General features: G+C 47.4%; 1 protein-coding gene across 1 annotated transcript in view; it reads right to left on the bottom strand.

Annotated features, from left to right (window-relative positions):
- Ccdc113 (coiled-coil domain containing 113) overlaps positions 1-19160 on the bottom strand; it is a 26093-nt gene extending 6933 nt beyond the window's left edge. Inside the window, exons 1-7 of the mRNA XM_021220762.1 lie at positions 18991-19160; positions 16737-16863; positions 15138-15299; positions 12471-12626; positions 10736-10816; positions 6825-6980; positions 1711-1818 (exon numbers count right to left, since the gene is read on the bottom strand). Of these exons, the coding sequence (XP_021076421.1) occupies positions 1711-1818; positions 6825-6980; positions 10736-10816; positions 12471-12626; positions 15138-15299; positions 16737-16863; positions 18991-19091 (891 nt within the window). The 5' untranslated portion in view covers positions 19092-19160. The remainder of the gene's footprint in view (positions 1-1710; positions 1819-6824; positions 6981-10735; positions 10817-12470; positions 12627-15137; positions 15300-16736; positions 16864-18990) is intronic.
- Between the last annotated feature and the right edge of the window lie 1271 nt (positions 19161-20431).

The following is a 20431-nucleotide window of genomic DNA, read 5'->3' as shown; positions in this document are numbered from 1 at the left end:
AGAGAGAGAGAGAGAGAGAGAGAGAGAGAGAGAGAAGACTAAAACACTGAGATAAAAGATTTAAAATAATGCACAGTAATTAGAAGAACCTCACATATTACTGGTGGGAATGTAAAACGTAGCCACACCTCAAAGACAATTTGTCAGCTTCCCCACGTGTCCCTTCCACATAGAACTGCCATGTGTACCTCACAACGCTACTTTATGTGCATACACAAGAGGAAAGAAAGCACATTACACAAGAAGTGTCAAAAAGAATAATGGTACCAGCACTAATAATAGCTAGAAATCGTCCTGTCTCAACTATTCGGGAACTAGCTGGGTTAAGAGGAAAACTGCAACACATATGAAATGCCATTAACACCCTGCTTCCAATCTATGGATCAATATGCAAGCCCTCAGCAGTTCCTGCCACTGGGCCTTTACCCCACCACCATGGAGTCCAACTCTCTGAAACTGTGACCCCCAAATTAAATGATTTGTCTTTATAAGTTGCCTTGGTCATGGTGTTTTATCACAGAAATAGAAAGGTCCCTAAGAGTCTAGAAGTATAAGCCTTTATAACATAGGAAAGCCCTGGGTTCGATCCCCAGCACCGGGAAAAAAAAAAAAAAAAAAAAAAAAAAAAAAAACGAAGCTAAGAAGAAAACTTAAAAGGTACCAAAACGAAAACCAGGACTTTAAAAAGTGGATTTTAAGTTTTAATGATGATCTAATGCAAGGGAAGACACAAGCCCAGGCTGCGACTTCAGCTCTGCCGCCTGTCACTCTGTCCTAAGGCTGGGCTTTCTGTGGGAGCTGCTTCTCCATCAAGCACATGAGGTGGATGAACACCACAATCTGATGTCATCCTGCCGTGGGGTGGTCACTATGAGCAGGTTTGGGCCACACGTACTCCTGGGATCCACTCAAAATCAGGATGCTAATAACTGTACTCGTGACTTAGAAGCGGACAAAGCGGTGTCATAGGTGGTCTCATCCAGTCACCAGCATGGGTGTGAAAACGGTCCTGTCCTGAACTGAGGCCAAGCCTTCTGCCCAGGAGGCCAACGAACTTTCTCCTCTACCCTTCCCCAGGGATCCCCTCTGGATAACATCCTAGTATATATACTACAGTCACAGATGCTCAGCTACACGTGCTCAGAACACGCAAAGGTGATGCCCTTTTCTGACTCCGCCCACCCATCCACACTCTGACTGTTGTTGGCCTTAGAGTGAGCTCTGGCTGGCCAGAGGTCACAGTCCTTCAATCTCTGCTACAGTCTACTCACGCTGAGCATACAAAGGACAGTTACGCTTCACAGAGCACCCTCCCCCTCCCTCCCTCCACCCCTCCCTCTCTTTACCCTCTCATCTCTACCCTTAATGCAACACATATATGTGCATTATGTCTCAGATCAGTTACATTACCAAATACCTTATGTATTTTTAAAAGGGTAAATGCACAGAACTTCTAGACGTTCCACTCTCTGGCATTTCCTGTGGACTCTGTTTTCTTTGTGAGCAAACTCTAGACCATCACCCAGCAGTAAATGTAGTACCACTGAGCTGTATGTCTAGTGTCTGCTTTTGTGTGTCAACGCTATTTTGATTTCTGTGGTCTGGGCTCTTTCTCTAGATTAATTACCGAGGATCTGCAGTCTTGGTGGACAGTAACCCTTGCGGACAGGAGGAGGCACACACCAGAAATGGCACACTGTGTCCTCTTACCTCCTCTGCTTGTATGGTTTCTTTTTCAATTTTCCCAAGTAGCTCGTTTCTCTGCAAGATCTCCTTGTCCAGACTGATGTATACCTCCATTGCCCGATGGAGCTTGTTCTGAAACACACCGACATGACATATGCTAAGAGGAGCTTTCAGAACGGTGGGGAGGGGAGACGGGAGCAAAAGCAAGGCCAGCTGTTCCTACAGATTCATTCATATCAGCCTGGGACTGCCAAAGGTATCTGAGAACCCGGCTGGAGGGAAGGAGAGGGCTTTGGGATCTTGGCCTGCGCTAGAGATGCAGAGTGGTCCAGCAACAGGACTCAGATCTCGCCCCTCTGCCTTTTAAGAGGAATGTTGAGGTAGCCAAACTTCTCTTACACTGGTGTGCTCTGATATAATATTGCCAGGTTGTGAGGGAACATTCTGTTAGAGAATAGAACACTGTGCCTGGCAGGTACAGGTCCCTCAATAGTTGTGATGCCTACCTCAGGAAGATGCAGAGAGAGAAAGAGGGGAGCTTCCCACGGAAGGATCCGACCTTTCTTCTCACGTAAAAGTAGGGGAGCGGGGATTTGACCGAGTGCAGTGTGACTCCTCACCCTCTGAGCTCCACTACTGTCTCTGCTGGAGTCAGAGAATCCCGCAGGAGCTGCCTCATGGTTGCCCACTGCATTGTTTGCACTGCAGTGTCCCCAGGCCCCTGCTGCTTAGATGGGCCTCCTCTGGAACCGTCTCCCCGGCACCTCTCCTGCAGGGACAACTCCAGAAATGCTAGAATGTACTTTGCCTGGTTGAGGACTGTGCGCGTGCGCGCATGCGCGCGCGCACACACACACACACACACACACACACACACACACACACACACACACACACACACCAGGCACTGGTTAGTGAAGCATTCGCCTCCAGGAAGCTCACTCAGAGTCAGTCAATGACAAGGGAGGTGGAGAGTATCATGGGCACACAGTAGGCTGAAGCTGGTGTGTGTCGGGGGTGGGGTGTATTTGGCAATAGGACTGAGAACAGAACTGAAAGATAAAACCACACTTCACTCTGTAAAGGAAGAGAGGGCACCGAGCTGGAAGAGAAGATCGCAAAGCACAATGGGAGGAGGAAGGTGCAGGGGCATTGCCACAGAAGCTCAAAACTTAAGAGAATGCAGAGGAGCCTGACTGGAGCCATCTGCCTGGGGTCCTTAGGCTCCTAGGAACCATTCAGTCTAGGTCCTTTCAGATTCTCCTTGTTAGCAATTCCTCTAGGCTCCGCCCAACAGTTACCTAGCAACAGCTTGTGGCTCTGCCAGCCAGGTTCGATCCAGGAGCCAGGCTTATAAGACCTTTTCCTTCCTTCCTTCCTTCCTTCCTTCCTTCCTTCCTTCCTTCCTTCCTTCCTTCCTCCCTCCCTCCCTCCCTCCCTCTCTCCCTCCCTCCCTTTCTGTCCTCCCCCCTCTATCTATTATCTCCCTCTCTCTCTCTTCCCACATGTCCCTGGCCAGCCTCTTCCCCTTTCTCTCTTCCTCTCTCTTCTCTCTACCCTTCTCTGCTCTCCAACCCCTTTCCCAGCTTCTACCCCTTCTCCAGCTCTCCTTCCCTTCAGCCAAATAAACTCCCTTTTATACTAGGCCTGTCAAAGAGAGTCAGCCTGGGGTGCAGGGGTGAGGCCAGAGGGAAGAGGAGCCAGGGAAGACATTTGCCCAGTTTTGAGAGGCAGGGCAGAACGGACAGTGCTCTGTTGGGCCAAGAGATGCAAAGGCAGTCAAGGCTAGCCACTTGAGGTCACTACAGAAAAGACAGACCTGGCTCTCCCTCCCGGGGAACAAAAGCACCTCAGATTCTGTGCTTAAAGTGACCAATGGCCACTTCTTGTCTCTGTTTACCCAGGGCAGAAGTCTGGACACAACGCAGGACAGCTGAATTCTCTGCCTGTGAGCCCACCAGGCTGAAACCTAGGAACTGGCCAGGACCAGGGCTCGTGTCTGGGTCTTGAGGGCCTCTCATAAACACAATGGTTGTTGGCAGAACGCATTTTCTTGAAGTCCTAGCGCTGAAGGGTTTCTTCCTGACTGTCCGCAGCTCATTCAGCTCCTAGAGGTCACTTAGAATCTCTTCCGTGTAGCTCCCTCTTCCTTCAAAGCAGTTATGGAGGACTTCTGGCCCCCAAATTTCACTTAAACTTCATATCTATGTCTTGGGTTTTGCAATAAATAAATAAATCTTTTGATGAGCTCAGGGGATGAATCGGGCCTTCTGGACACTTCCTTATCGCAAGGCCAAGTTTGTCATGTAGTTACAGCACAGAAATGACCCCCGGCCCAGAGCCATCACATTCCCTGTCTGGATTGGCATTACACGGGGTGTGCGGCTGGGGACCTCTTAGAATGCTCTCCTCCTCGGGGCACCAGGTCACTTAAGGCAGTCGAGGGTGATTCCTGGTGGCTGTAATCACAAGTGTGTGCCCCGCTGGATTCATCAGGCAGGCCTCAGGGCAGAGAGTCAGAGAAAACCCCAGAATCACTCACACTCAGACCCACCTAGGAGAGTCACAGAAGAAATGCAAGCGTGTCTGCCTGCACGGTCTCCCTGTACGGTCTCAGAGCTCTGCCCTGAGCATTTGGCCCTCTGCCTAGCATGCATGGGCACTGGATTTTGCCAATAGAGAGGAGTTGCTCCGAACGTTTTCAACAAGGTCTCTTACTTGGGTGCTTGGTATGTGTGCCAAATGGCTCCTCCTCATCTATCCCGTGACCACCAAATACACAGCTGAGCTGCTGGCTGTTAGAGGCTATTTGCGGAGCACCTCCTCTGGGCAGGCCCTGTTTTCCATTGCTGGACACACTGCACAGACCACACGAAACTCGATCCAGGAGTGAGACATGGCCCCTTGCCTCTGGCAACTGAAGTCCCTCTACTCTACCTGATGAAGCCCCGCCACTCCCCCTATCAGAGCGCAACCATCCAATCCCAGGTGAAGTCAGACTTCCCAAGTCACGCCTATTCTGCCTCCATTTCTCTCACAGGAGCTGACAACTGGGGCATGAGAGAAGGCAACAGGAAGAAGCAAAAGAGCCTCTCCCTCAGTCCATTACTCGGGCCCACCCTCAGACACCCTCTTCAGCTCCATCTTTGTTCTCCTTCACAGGAAGTAGGCTTGTGGGCAGCGTTCTGACTGGCCAGCTGGGGCTGCTGTCCCCTTTTCTCCAGCACTGTGATTTCAGACCCATCCGACTGAGGACAGGCTCTGCAACCTAGCAGCTTCCCCATGGAAACCAGAACTCCGCTGCCCCAACTCCACAAGTCCGGACAGGCCCGGAGCTGCTGGGCTGTCTCTATGGGATAAGGTCAAGGCCCAGTGAGAGCAAAGCCAAGCCCTACCCAGCTCGCTGGGCATCAGGGACCTGGAAGTCCTGTTGCATCCTGAAGCAGCTGTCCAGATGGGATAATCTCAACGTGGATGGTCTGCGCATTTATCACACGTGAGCTTCAACATGCTGCCTCCATAGCTCCGTGCAATGCAGGATGAAGAAGGTCAACTGGTATGCATGCTGCGCCAGCAGTCCCTGCTGGCTCTAATTTATGACTGGACAAGAATCTCAACAACTTTGCTTTAGGTTGTTTTTGTTGTTTGTTTGTTATTTATAAAGGAAAATGTTGAGAAAATGTAAGTCTTGTCTCACAGAGTCAGAGTCAAATTCACTTTGTTTTGCTTTGTGTGTGTGTGTGTGTGTGTGTGTGTGTGTGTGTGTGTGTGTGTGTGATCTTTGGATTTTTGTTTGTTTGGAGGAGGCAAAGTCTCACTGTATTGCCCAAGATGTCCCTACCCCATCCCCAAGTGCAGGGATTATAGACACCAGCGACAAATCCACTTTGTTCATCACATGCCCATGGGCCAAATGAAGGCCACATGAAAGCTACCCAAGCTACAGTCATCATTGTCACCTTAGGCACAAGGTCAAGAGCCAGCAAAGTCACTCTGGAGAACCAGATAGTAAACTTTCAGCTTTGCAGGGCCAGAGACAACATTTTTCAGTCTGTGTAGTTACATATGCTAACGAGGGGAAAGCCCTCAGTTCCTACAAGTGTTTTACTGATGAAAATAAGAACGTTATAAGCCAGGTGTGGTACTTTTGAACAGAGCTGGTGAGGTGGCTCGGTGGGTAGACCTGTCTGCCGCCATGCCGGGCAGCCTGGGTTTAATCCCTGCAACCCACATGGTAGAAGAGAGCTGACTCTAAGGGTCTACTCTGATCTCTACACGTATGCCATGGCATGCTCGCCCACAAGCACACATATGCACACTAAAAATAATAGGATATGGTAGATAGATAGATAGATGATATTGATCTATCACATCGTGTGTGTGTGTGTGTGTGTGTGTGTGTGTGTGTGTGTGTGTGTGTGCGCGCGCGCGCGCATGCGTGCGCGCGCGCATGGACTCCGGAGAAGACAGGTCAGTTTTTCTGTGTTGGTTTGACAGTGTTCTCCGTCGTTCAATTACATGCATGTGTTCCGCAGTGAAAGCCATTCTTAGGCCGCAGGCTTCTGGGGTGAGACAAGCTCACTCATTTTGCCGGCCACTGCGGTACTTCATCACTCACAGGGTGACCAGATGGCTTGGTCTGCCGAGAGGACAGGCCCTATTCATGTTCATGGTCCTTGCTTAATTATTCATAGCGCCTCTTTTCTCTCCCCAAAGGCTTGCACTCGGGTGATACATAATTTAGTAGTGTTCTGATTTATAGTCCAGACTGTTTTCCTTTGCAGGGTTTTAAGTGGAGTGCTGAACACGTACCTCAATTAAATGGAGCCCTAATGTGGTTCACTTTCAAACGCTGTGCATAAAAGTCACCCAGGGAATTCAAAACAAGCCAGATCTGTGTCCCTCACCCCATAAGTCAGGGTGGGAATACAGCACAGACACTTGTGTTCAAAAGGGGGAAGCTCCCAGGTGTGCCTCCCATACCGTTAGGATTGTGGAAGCATTAGGGGATTGGGGGGAGGTTAGGATAGCAGGCTTTGCCAAGTCAAGAGAAGGGGAGGGGGACAGCAGGAAAGGCCTACAACCAGGGTGAACTGCTCATATTCACAGGGTCCTCCCTGAGGTGGGGCGGAGCTTACTTTGTAGGAGTTGAGAACCTGCAGGGTGTTCCCGGAGGCCAGCTTCAGCTGGATCAGTTCTTTGTTCCTTGCTTCAATCGTCTCCAAAAACTGAGCGTTCTCGATTTTCAGCTGCTGAAAGTCGACGTCGTGTAGGGCCTCGCCCACCTCCTCCTTCTGCAGTTCAGAAAGAAAAAAAAAAAAAAAAAAAAAAAAAAAAAAAAAAAAATAAAAACGAAGGCAAGGGGGAAAGACGACCGACCTTAAGCTTATGCTCCTGTCTGGCGANGCCTCGCCCACCTCCTCCTTCTGCAGTTCAGAAAAAAAAAAAATAAAAAAAAAAAAAAAAAAAAAAAAAAAAAAAAAACGGAGGCAAGGGGGGGGGGCGACCGACCTTAAGCTTATGCTCCTGTCTGGCGAGATCTCGGAGATCCGCCACTGCCACCGTTCTGGGAAGCCATCCTGGGCCCCAGCACGGCGGCGGCATGCACTAGGGCTCGCTGCTTCAATAAACACAACGCCTCTGGGTCTCAAGGAACACATCCAAGGCACCACAGAAGAGCCAAAGATGGCGACTCGACGGTATAGTGCAAAAGGGAAGAAGGAGAGCACACAGAAGCTCTAGAGCCAGGCCAAGGGAGACTGCCCACGGGGGAAAAACGGAACTCCAACAAAGCTACAGAGGCAGTCTAAAAACAGGCCGTTTGAACACGTAATCCCAGCGCTTGGAAGGCTCAGGCAGGACGACTTTGGGATTGAAACCAGAGTGGGCCATGTGGCAATACTTTTGTCTTGAAAGCGAACAAATAAATTCAACTTTAAACCTGGAAACCCCACAAAGGGCTGCCCACAATTTCCCCTTCTTTGAGTCTACATTTTTGTAGGTTTGTTAGTAAAAGGGGGTCCCTCTCTAAACTGTGCCTGCTTCCTGACCAGGCTCATGCTCTCTTGTTTGTGGGAGCCGTAGCCAGCTTTGGGGCTCCTGTCGTTCCTAACTCCATAAGTCTGAGATGCTTAAAGCCCTGGGGTTGCTGCTTTCTCCAAATGTTACAATCCTTACATCCAGATTCCATTCATCCAGCAACACTGCATGGTCTGTTTCCTGCAACCAGGGTAACCACTAAGCCTTTGACAAAGTAACTCTAGGCCGTCATATCTCCGTTACCTTTATACAGAGTTGAGCATCCCCTCCTCTCAGGATACTACACCCCATTTTCCTGTAGGCTTAGAGATAGGGCTCACATCCCTGTCATCTCTGCGCAGCAATGGCATAGAGATTAAAGGCTATCCACATACTCCTCACTTCAAACTCCTCGTCATGATGCCTGAACATGAAGCCCTGGGAAGCCCTTCTTCTTTTTTTAGAGTAGCCCCCTCCTTTCCACAGTAGCCCTAGGCACAAATAGCCATTCAACCTCCTCTTGCACTCAACATACTGTCTGCTACTTTCAAGTGTGGAGTTCACATTGGTGGGGCTACCTGGCTGGGTTCGGAAGGGCAGAGCAGAGTCAGTCCCTCCTTGGTCTGGCTTGTGTTTCTAGGACAGCCTAGACTCCCACTGAACTGACTGTCATAGACTCTTCCTCTAAGCCTGTGCCTGTGCAGGTATTTTGGGAGTCTTGCATTTCTCCTTAGTCACATTAGGGCTGTATACTGGCTAGTTTTGTGTCAACTTGACACAAGCTGGAGTTATCACAGAGAAAGGAGTTTCAGTTGGGGAAATGCCTCCATGAGATCCAGCTGTAAGTCATTTTCTCAATTAGTGATCAAGGGGGTAGGTCCCTTGTGGGTGGTGCCATCTCTGGGCTGGTAGTCTTGGGTTCTATAAGAGAGCAGGCTGAGCAAGCCAGGGGAAGCAAGCCAGTAAAGAACATCCCTCCATGGCTTCTGCATCACTGCTTGTGGACGTTGTACATCGTGGTGCGGAGCCTAGTGCGCACCACGATGTACAACGTCCACAAGCAGTGGGGAAATGCCTCCATGAGATCCAGCTGTAAGGCATTTTCTCAATTAGTGATCAAGGGGGGAGGTCCCCTTGTGGGTGGCGCCATCTCTGGGCTGGTAGTCTTGGGTTCTATAAGAGAGCAGGCTGAGCAAGCCAGGGGAAGCAAGCCAGTAAAGAACATCCCTCCATGGCTTCTGCATCAGCTNCTGCTTNCTGACCTGCTTGAGTTCCAGTCCTGACTTCCTTGGTGATGAACAGCAGTATGGAAGTGTAAGCCAAATTAACCCTTTCCTCCCCAACTGCTTCTTGGTCATGATGTTTGTGCAGGAATAGAAAAAATGACTAAGACAGGCTGCTCCAGCTTTTTGAGGTCTTCTTGGATCTTAAGTCAACCAAGCAATAGCTGCCTGGCATGAACGTTCCTTCTATTCCCATGGGTTCATGGCTACCTCTGATACACATGTCATCTGGGCCCACTTTGATACAGTGGTTAAAAAAAAAAACAGAAACAAAAACAAAACATTAGGCAAGGATTTGATGGGCAGTAGACCAGGTTTCAGGATCCTTGGGCCACCTTATCAGCCCTCTGGCCTTTAATTGGGAGCCCTTGAAGTAAGCTGTTGAAATGCTTATCACTGTCCACTGCAGTGACGCCACTCAGCCACGTTGCTCAAAAAGCCACACATGTGTCCTAAGAATCTCAAATTCAAGCCAATTGTGTTTACACAAAGCCTCAACTTTGCCTACCTGGAAGGTTTCTTCTGGTCACTGCAACAAATTGCTATAAACCCAGTGGCTTAACCACCTGTAGGTGTACTACTTTCCCAGTGTGGAGGCCAAAGGTCTGAAAGGGTTTAACCCTAAAACCATGATGTTATCACTACTGTATCCCTCTGGAGGCTTTAGGACGAGCATTGTCTTGTCCTTCCCAGCTTCCGTAAGCTGCCTGTATTCCTTGGCTTGTGATCCCTTCCTATATCACAATTGTCATCACTTTGGCCTCTGCTTATTAAATTTCCTCTCACCGAATAAGGAGGGAAGTGATACTGGGTGCAGCAGGGTAATCATCCAAGACCATCTCCTGTGTGGGTTAGCTTTAATTAATTGTCCAGTTGACACAACCTAGAATCACCTAGGAAGCGTGTTCTCAACAAGGGTCTGTCTACATTGGTCTGGCCTGTGGGGGACTAATTGATGTGGGAAGACCCAGCCCACTGTGGGTAGCATCATCCCCTAGGCCAGGGGCCCTGAGCTGTATTAAGAGTGCAGAAATGTGGATGTGATGTGACTAGCTGCTTGCAGTCTCTGCCACCTTGACTCCCTCTCGATGATGGACCATAATGTGGAACTGTGAGCTGAGAAACTATTTTTGCTTTTTCTCGAGGTACTTTATCTCAGCAGAGGTGAAAGTAGAACAGCTCCCCATCTCAAGATCCATGAATTAATAACAACTGCCAAGTTCTTCTACCGTGTAAAATAATCTGTTCAAAGATCCCAGTGTCTAGGACAGGAATAATTGTCAGGGGGAGGTGGGAAGATGGGAAGGCGTATTACTTAGTGTGGTGGTTGGAATAGGAACAGTCCTCATCAACTCCTGCCCTTGCATTCTTGGCCCCTAGAAACTGGCACTAAGGGGGTGTGGCCTTGTCGGAGAAAGTGTGTCACTGTGGAGGCAGGCTTTGAGGATTCAGATTGCTCAAGCCACACCCAATAGGACAGTCTCTCTCTCTCTCTGCTGCCTTCGGATCCAGAAGTAGAACTCTCATCTCCTTCTCCAGCACTACGCCTGCCTGCACGATGCCATGCTTCCCACCGTGATGATAATGGACTGAACCTCTGAAACTGTAAGCCAGTCCCAGTTAAATGTCTTCCTTTATAAGAGTTGCTGTCATCATGGTCTCTCTTCACAGCAATAAAACCCTAACTAAGACACTTAGTTAACCTTTTTTTTTTTTAGAAAAAGGAAAAAAAGAAAAGAACCACATACCTGCCTCAATTGTGAAAGCATCTTTTTCCTTTGAACTTTGAGAGAAACATTTTTCAAACACAATTTATCCTTTATATTGTCCTAAGGAAAAAAAAATACGAAGACATTTTAGTCAATTATTTATCTATTCCCCTGTTGCTCTGAGTAGTAAATCAGAAACTACAAACCAGAACGTGATCAGTGACATTCAGTCATTTTCTTTCCAGCTGTCTTAATTCTGCCCAAACTGGTATTGGGATGGCATTTCACTGGAAGCCAAGGCGCAGAGGAAACTGGGTGGGCTCTGTGCCAGGGCTACAGCGCTTCTGCTTTTGGCATTGGGCGTGGTGTTGCTGCAGGGCCATTTACTGACAATACAGTCTTGGTTCTCTTGGGCCTTCTGTTTGGATGGCAGGCAGGCTGCAAATGTTTTTTTTTTTTTTTTTATCATTCATAGTCTGTTAGGATTAAGAGGCCTGCTCAACAGGTTAATGTGCGTCATATGCTACAAAATCTCTGTAACTGAACTCATGCTCTCTCCTCACCCAACTCCCCTTCCTTGCCCATGCCAGTCTAGGTCCATCTCTTTACAGGAAGAAGAGGAAAAGAGAGCCGCCTGTCTTGGCCTGCAGTGATCGGACTAGTTCACACCTTTCCCCAAGGAAACACACAGATCTTGAATCAAATCCCAAACAAGAGGAAACCAATCTGATGCTACCAATAATCAGCCTGCCTGGTTTTCTGGGGTCTTGTTTTGTTTTGTTTTGTTTCGTTTTGTTTTGTTTTTGTTGTTTTTGCTTTAATAAACATGCACTTAAGACACATTCTGGGGGTTGGAGAGATGGCTCAGCACTTAAGAGAACTGGTTGCTTCTCTAGAGAACCGGGGTTTGATTCCCAGAACCCACATGGAAGCTTTCAACCATTCATAAGTCCATTTTCAGGAAATATGACATTCTCTTTTTGCCTATACAAGCACCATGCATGCATGTGGTGCACAAACATATTCATAGGCAAAAACCAAAACAAACAAGAACAACAACAAGAAGCCATACACATACAATTTTTTAAAAAAAAAATTTAAACACACACATTTGGAGATTTAAAAAAATATTTTACGTATGTGAGAACCATTATGGTGGAGTGTAGGAGAAAATGCTGGCGTGCCCTGGCAGCCAGCCAACTTAGCGCACTGCACTTCCAAATAAGGAGCATGGTACACCATGCCTCAGAAGCCAGAACACTGAATGCTGAGGTAGCTGAAGTAGCAGTGCATAGCCTGTGGTGGCCTGTGGACATGTCTGCGCTCTCCAAGTCTGCTTTAATGTGCTTCTTCTGCATAGAGATGCTGGTGGTAACGGGCTAAGCAGCCACAGTAGGTAGGCTTCCACTATGGAAGTGGTTGCTCGAGTGCAGTAAAGCAGATATTGCTCCCTGAGAGCATCTGCAGAGTGGTTTATCTCTGGGCCCTTTACTGACCCACAGGCATTGCTGTATTGCTGAGAGAGATGCCCTGTAACAATAGCAGTGGAGCAAGCGGAGGGAGCCTGCGGCACATGGACCACTTCTCCATTGTCCTAAGAATTCATTCTTTTTTTTTTTTTCCTTCGAGACTGGGTCTCTTTACATAGCCCCAGCCTGTAAATAAGTATCAACAAATTATCAATAAGTAGATCAGGCTGTCCTGGAACTCAGAGAGCTCTGCCTGCCTCGGTCTCCTGAGGGCTTAATCGATTCTTAAAGCGCCAGCGACTCACCCTCCGGCGGTTCATATCCTCGATGTACTTCATCACTTTCTGAGTGGCCAAAATGCTCCCTTTCTTCTTGGATATGGTTTTCAGAATATCCTTTTCAAATTCATGCACTGCTTTCTGAACTTCATTCCACCGAATGTCAGCTTCCTCGATGATAGCCTGCGTCGGCACAAGGGAGAAGAGTTTCCAAAATGCCGCAAGGGCGCATCCTCTAAGGATGCCCATGTCCCTACTGACCTCTGCCTCGATGTACGTGCTTCTTCTTAGGCTTAGCAAGATATCTCTGGGTACGAACTTGATCAATGACAGCCATTATTTAAAAACCAAAACCAAAACCAAAACCAAAAATGTACATACTGGGCTTGGGACTTTAATCCCAGAACTATGGAGGCAGAGGCAGACAGATCTCTGAGTTCCAGGCCAGCCTGATCTACAGAGTGAAAAACTCTGTCTCAAAAACAACAAACAAACAAACAAACAAAAACATGCCTCGGAAGTTAGAGCATCGACAGAAGCTGGCAACCAACAAAAACAAGACCAGTGACCTCTGCCACTATTTCCGTGTTGGGAGTATTCTTTATCCATTAAAGGTCAAGCCATATAAAATACATGGATGGAAAACCTGGGTGTGGTGGTGCATGCCTGCAATCCAAGCATTTGGCAGGGGAGATGAGGCAGATGGACTGCTGTGAGTTTGAGGTTAGTGAGATCTGTTTCAAAACAACGTAATACCACCAAAAACCCCAGCTAATACAAAGCAAGGCAAGAGTCCCACTTCAGTCTAGAGAGATGGGGCGTTAGTGAGAGGAGTGATCAAGCACTCTTGTGTGCTGTGTAGCTTGGAGAACAGACACCGCAAAAGAACATATACGCACAGAAGACCTTCTTTATCTGCACTTTCAGGGTCTGGAGAGCGGCCATTTGAAGGTAAGCAAGAAGAAAATGCAAGAAATCAGTAGTTCAGGTTTTAATTTGCACATCTAAACATCATGATAAGATTTCCGTTCTGCCCCATCCTGGACACAAGTCATCTTTTAACCAGTGTATCCTGTTATATATGCCACCCTCCCATTAGTGGATTAGCAGTCACTTGGGTTTTCCATTGACTGTGAGGAGAGGACAGATTTCAGTGTGGGAGTTCAAGTAACCCTTATTTTATTTAGTAAAGCCCCCCCCCAAATGCAAAAGAAATGTTGACATTTTGCTAACGTTCGTTGTTAAAACTGTTCTATTCTATATTGGTTATTTTAAATCATGTGCTATGCCCAGTGTTTAAGTTTAACTTTTATCATATGTCTGTAGAGGAAAATATAGTATAGGGTTTGTCACTATCCAAGGTTCTGGGACTCCACGGGATAACTTGGAGTGATATAAGGGAGAGCCATATATTGACACAGACATTAAGCCACAGGTATACGTCATGAGAAAATCCGATAGCTCTTAAAGAAAAGCCTTCTATGTACAGAGAGTTATCTGAACTCTAGAGGGAGACAGATCCAAGTGTGAGAAGTAATTACTTCTGCTAAGATGGCAGCACTGTGTTTTCAAATGCTCCTTCAGCTTATCCGCATTTCTAAAAATGTTCTATAATGGGACTGGAGAGATGGCGTGGTAGGCAGGAACACTGGCAGCTCCTGCAGGGAACCCCCTAACGTTCCCAGCATCCACGCGTTGTCTCACAACTCTCTGTAACTCCAGTCCTAGGGGACCTGATGCTATCTCCTGGCCTCCGTGGGCACCAGACGTGCATGCAATACACAGACATACATGCAGGCAAATGCATTCATGCTTATAAAATAAGAATAAATCTTAAAAAATAAATAAAATATTCTATGACAAATATGGGCTGCATTGAACATTAAAACACACACCTACTTGCACGCACACTCCTTTACAGAATAAAGTTAGAAGGCATTTGGGTCACACAGTAAATCGGTTTTAGCCAGTCTTTCTTGATTTATCAGCAAAAAATAGTGCCTTCACTGGATCTCCTCAGACTCCAGTTTTCCCATGTGGGAGCACCAGGCCCCTTACATTCTGCTTTTAGCTTGGTTTTCTGCTAAATTATTCTCAGTGGGATCCAGCTTTCTAAGACCTGAATGATTTAAAAAAAAAAAAATTCTGCCTAGTTCTCAAGTCCCATTACCCCACTTGACCTGATTCCCAAAGAGGACTCCTCAATCTAAGAGTTTGCCGAGCTAGTTCCTATGTCCTTCTGTGACTTCCACCTCACCTGTTGGGTATCATATCTTACCATATCATATCTCAGAGACAGATGATAAAATACTTAGACAATCTGTCTAGAGTTCACTGCCTAACATCCCGGTGAGGAGAGGGGAACCGGAGTGGTTTTATGGCAATGAGGTCATACCTGGGTGTTGAGCACATAGGGGTCGGTGAGGACAGTTCAAACATTTTTCCTATTTTATATTAAACAAATGTAAGGACTGTTGTACACACACACAGCTATTGGCAAGTTCGGTAGAGGTAAGTCCTCCGTTTGCCATATCCTCCTTGGGTTTCTTCCGGAGGACAGGCAGTGACGTGGACATCCACAGACAGAGTGGTTGGACCCAGAGGGAAAAGGATACGTCATGATGCTGCAGGTCCCACAGGCAGTTATGTGGACACCCACAGGCAGAGTGGTGGGACCCAGAGGGAAGAGCGTACCTCATGATGCTGCAGGTCCCGTTCGGCATTAGCCCGCATGTGCCGTATTTCATCTCTCGTGTCTTCCAGCTCCTTCTGCACAAGCTCGAGCTTTTGCTCTACAGTGAGTCCTAGCATACGGTCCAGACCTCCACGGGCCTTGGATTTACGCCTGGATCGTAACTGTAACCCAAACAAAAGCAAGTCAGGGTAAAGAAAGATTTGGTGATTAAAGCAACCTTGGGGAGTCACCAAAATGCGCTCTGAAACCTACAAGAAGTGACCTTGGGTGGAGCCTGGGAGAGGAAAGGATTTTGGACGTTAGGCCAGAAATGGCATTTCCCAAGTCATCCTAAGGCCCTGCACTAAATACCACAAGGCTTATGTTTGGCAATGAGTTCAAATATCTCTGATGTATCTCGAGGGTAGAAATCCTGCGGAGCAGAGTTGTAAGGCACGATCCTCTAGACTGAACTGTTGCCATCAGGAGAACAGCTCTGTCTACCTTTGAGAGCCCAGCACAGTCAGACATCCCCTCATCAGGAACAGGGAGGGTCGTTGACCACTTCTCCTAGCCACCTGTAGGCAATTCTGCTCTAATTGCATGAGGTCTCTAGAAGGGGCAATGGGAGGACTGGGAGGACTGGGCAGGGGTACTTTGGTTTGTGTTGGGACCTTAGGAGGATAGAAGAGTTCTGATTTACATCTCCCCTGGGAAGGAATTTGAGAAATAGCCCAGCTATAGGCCATGGAAATCCCAGAGCTCAGTGCTTTCAGAGGAACTCAGAAGAGCAATGTGTCCCAGCCACCGTGTTTAGCAAAAATAGACAAAACCTGTGAATTTTCTAGGCACTTAATGGACCATAGAGGATGATTCAGGTAAAGTGTGAACCTCAGAGTATATTTGTTTGCCCCTCAAAGAATAGAGCTACATGAATTGGCCCTTGGAGATAAGTCTGACAGACAGGACTTCACTCATTTATGTAGCTTGGTAGATCTTGTTTGCTGTTGCTGTTCTGAGACAGGGTCTCTCTGTGTGTCCCTAGCTAGCCTGGAACTCACTATGTAGACCAGGCTGGCTACATAAAACTCTCAGAGATTTGCTTGCCTCTCCTTCCTGGATTCTGGGATTAAAGGTGTGTGCAGCCATGCCTGGTTTCCAGTTTGTCAACTGATTCCCCAGTTGAGGGGATTTCTTCTTTTCAGTGGAAGGGTTTGAACCCAGAGCCTGGTGTCTAACAAGTAAGGATTCTACTCCTGAGCTGCATTCTCGGGCCTTGAGGTTTTTGTTTGAGACACGGTCCTATTATGTAGCCGACCTCAAACTCTGTGGCCTTCCTTCCTCAGCCTCCCGAGTGCTGGGATCACAGGTGTGTGCTACCCTACTAACCTGCAAGGAATTCACCCATATAAATTAAGGTATTCAGAGAGAGTCAGCTACTAACTGAATGGGATTCCACACTTGAAAGAAACTAGAAAGGAAGAAATAATCAGAAAATAGAAGAAAGGAAGTGCTATGGCCATTTGACCCAAGGAGACATGCCAAAGGCAGCCACACAAACACTATATGCATTTATGGAGGCCAACAGGATGAAGTCCTGTTCACCTTTCATCGCGTACCTGTGAAAATTCTGCTGCTGTTATTTTAATATCTGACAACCGTGTCATTCGGTGGTCCCTGGGTTCCAGCTTAGAGTAATATTTCTCGAACATCTCTGTTTCTGTTTTGAGAGCAGAGTTTCCATAACTGCAAGATACATGGCACGTAAGTGACTTCTGTGAATAGCACCCCCAAATAATCAGTATTTCGTACATCACTGGCCACCCATGGCCTTCTGCAAGACACACGTGTACCTGGTACCTTCCTTTCTTCACCTATACAACAGGTATAATAACATCACCTTTCTTTAAGGGTAGTGGGCGAGGGGTTCTGTGGCCTGAGGTCAGCTTTGGGTCACGTAGTTCTGCTAGAGTATCTTAGATCCCTTGGCTATTGAGTCTAAGAAGCCACAAGATTCAGAGTGCTGGTGTCCTACTGATGACAGTTGCTGCTGTCATCTTCAGATGTCATCTAACTCATTTGTAAAAGCTCTTCTGAATGGCCACACTCCTGAAGCTATCCACACCCACCAATCATCTCTAGATCCTTCCCTTGGCTTGTGGTTCTCTGTTCTTTTACCACCAGCCTCCAATCTAGAAATTCCATTGGATGTTTATCATGAACGGAAGACATATTTAAACAGTGGTTTTTAAACAAGCAGAGATAACATATCTAGCTTGTCTTGTATATGCCAGGATTATGGACTTTGTAACTACTTCTCATATATAAAACTTGTCTTTTATGTTTGTTTGTTTGTTTGTTTGTTTAGAGGCGGGGTATGGTAGTTTGAATGAGATGACCCCCTTACGCTCACGTATTTGAATGATTAGTCTCCAGCTAGTGGAACTGTTTGGGAAGGAGTGGGAGGTGTGATGCTGTTGGAAGAGGTGTGTCATTGGGGGGGTGGGCATTGAGGTTTCAAAAGCCTAGGCCCATTCATAGTCACCACTTGCTCTCTGCCTTGTGCTTGTGTGTCAGATGAATGTTCTCAGCGACTGCTCCAGCGCCATGTCTGCCTGTCTACTGCCATGCATCCCACCATGATCATCATGAACTCTAACCCTCTGGAGCAGTAAGTCCCTAAATTAAATGCATTCTTCTTTAAGTTGCTTTGGTCATAGTATACCAAGGATGACTTTGAATTCGCAAAACTCCACCTACCTCACTGGTGCTGGCACTAAAGGTTCGAGCCACCATGCCCAACTTTAATGTGTGTTGGGGGGTAGCGGGGTACTGGGATTGAACCCATAGCCCTATGACTACTAGGCAGGGGTTAGAGCTATATCTCCCAATTCCAAAACTTTCCCACTTCAGTGCATGCGCATACTCACATACATATGTACGGAAGAGGGTGACATTGAGACCTACACATACTGTTAAACTAATTCCTAGATTATGAGGTTAGTACAGAAGCCAAATGGGAAACAGGAAAGCCATCATGTCTTGTCTTCCATGGGCCCAGGGTCTGAATCTCTGCTGAAGGATCTTAAGGAAGAAAACTGCAGAATTCATTTCTCTCCTAAGATGGCTGGCCGGTATACAACACTGGCAGTTATAGACACTCACAAGGAAAAGTCACAAACCGTGTACCTCTGAGTATGGCTGCTTCACATACAAGACCATGGAATATGACAGACACTCACAATGGTAATTAGTAATAATCCCTCCATTCTGGTACAAACTATTTACAGATGTATGGAACCAACACCTCTTCTGGCCGCTGGAAACAGAATACTGTGTAATATCAATACATTGTACACTGACTCTTAACTACATTATGGAATCCTCAGATCCAGATAACCTACTGTGGAAGATGGAAAATAGACTGGGGAAAATACAAAGCCCTGGGCCAATCATCCCTCTCAGTCCATCTCCACACCTAAATCCTTATTCAGCCCACAAGGCCTCAAGCAAATCATTTCACTCAGCCGCCATGTTAATGTTTATCTTAATACTAACTTTGGGAAAGGACTTAGGAGGCCACCTGATACAGACTAGGAAGGCGGCTTCCCAGCACCAGGAAGACACCAAGCCAAAGCTCTAGCTTCACTAAATCCTGTCCGATCTTTGCAAGGCCAACGGCCCCCTTGCCCCTCCACCCTGTCCGGGTTCCATCAGTGGCTTGTCAGTTCAGGAGCAGGCAAGCAACAAGGCTAACCAGGCAAACACAAGTTCTTTCTCCACTGTGATGCTATGTGTGCCCGCGGGGCTCCGTGTAGCTATGAGTAGTCTGCAAACTATAGCCGAGGCCGCAGAGACTCATGGTGCCGGTACCTGAGCTCCTCTACCAGCCCGCACAGTTGGATGACTGGCAGCTCGCCTTCCTCCTCCGTCTGGGAGTCAGTGAACCCGCTGTCCGAGTCTTCCTCAGACATGATTCAGCCTAGGGTGCTCTGAGAGCCTTCAGTAAGATGTCTTGCTTCACTTCTGCCCAGACCCTGCGGGCGCGTCGCCTAGACAACTGAACGCCGCTTATAGGGGCGGGGCTTCGGGGGATGCGGCCCCTCCCTTGCGCCTCGCGGTGGAGACCGAGCAAAGGTGCCTGCCTGCCTACTCAGATGCCTAAACGCAATCCATCTCACTGCTCTGAGAGTCGCTCTTAGGTTGGTAGTCACAACACCAGCTCCGGTTTGTCCAGTGTCTTCTCGGTCCTTGGCACCATGTTAAGCTTATTTCATGCAAATCTTTGCATGGACCCTGTAATAATACTATTCATCTTCCCAGCCAGAAACCGCAGGTCCAGAAAGCTAGCAGTGACTCATAGAAGTCTCTGCCTCGTGGTGTAGTGAGGATTCTAATCTGTGGTGACTGCCTCACACGCAAGCTGCAGTTTTTCTCTTACTGCAACGTCTCGCGTTGCTCGAAGAGAAAGAGAAACTGGTTGGTTTTTAAAATAGGTATGAGTTCAAGACAAGTACCTAAAGGAGTCGTGTGTCTTTAGTGTTTTGGGGTAATGTGTGGCGATTTGGGCCCTTTAATGAGATGTCAGAAACCCAAACAAGTTGCAGGCTGGGCTAACGACAGCAACAGCACTTTTTGGTACACTTAAAGGTGGTTAAGATGATAAAACTTTTTAATGGCAAATTTTATGATTTGCGTTTGAAAATCACATTAAAAATACATGTAAAGTAGTGTGTTTCAAGGAGCATTAAGTTTGGAAAAACATAAACCTTAACTCACGCACATAATATATCATTAAATTGGCGCAATACAGTTAATACTGAAATTCTTTCTTTGTGTTGGCTTGGGAGTGTAGCCTGCTGTCGCTAAGATAAAAGGGAAAGAGGGAGGGAGGGAGGAAAGAGCCTTTTCCCTCAAGGAATTAGAAAATGGGGCAGCTAGAGTTAAGAAGGACGAGTTTCACAGAGAACCCCATTCCTGGCAATTTGTGGATGCAACCATGGTGAGGGTTTGGCTAAGGGCATTAAAAGTTTTCAGAATTCCACAGTTGCAGTAAACCCCAGAGCAAACTTGACAGCTGTCAAACCCAGAATTCCACAGTTGGAAGGTAGCGCTGAAGTTTGGGCAGGTCTCTTTTCCATGATTGACTGTAGTGTGGTTCAAGTTGGAGGCAGGAGGTGTGTGGTACCCTGCCGCTGGTATCTAAACAGGGGCCATCCTGACAGTAAGAAATGGACCGGTAATGGTGGCTCACAACCACCCGTAATGAGATTTGACACCCTCTTCTGGTGCGTCTGAAGTCAGTTACAGTGTA

Source organism: Mus pahari, chromosome 20 (assembly GCF_900095145.1).
Source record: "Mus pahari chromosome 20, PAHARI_EIJ_v1.1, whole genome shotgun sequence".
NCBI lineage: Eukaryota > Metazoa > Chordata > Mammalia > Rodentia > Muridae > Mus > Mus pahari.
Note: the sequence above shows the minus strand (reverse complement) of the source record. Positions and strands in the feature narration are given on the sequence as shown.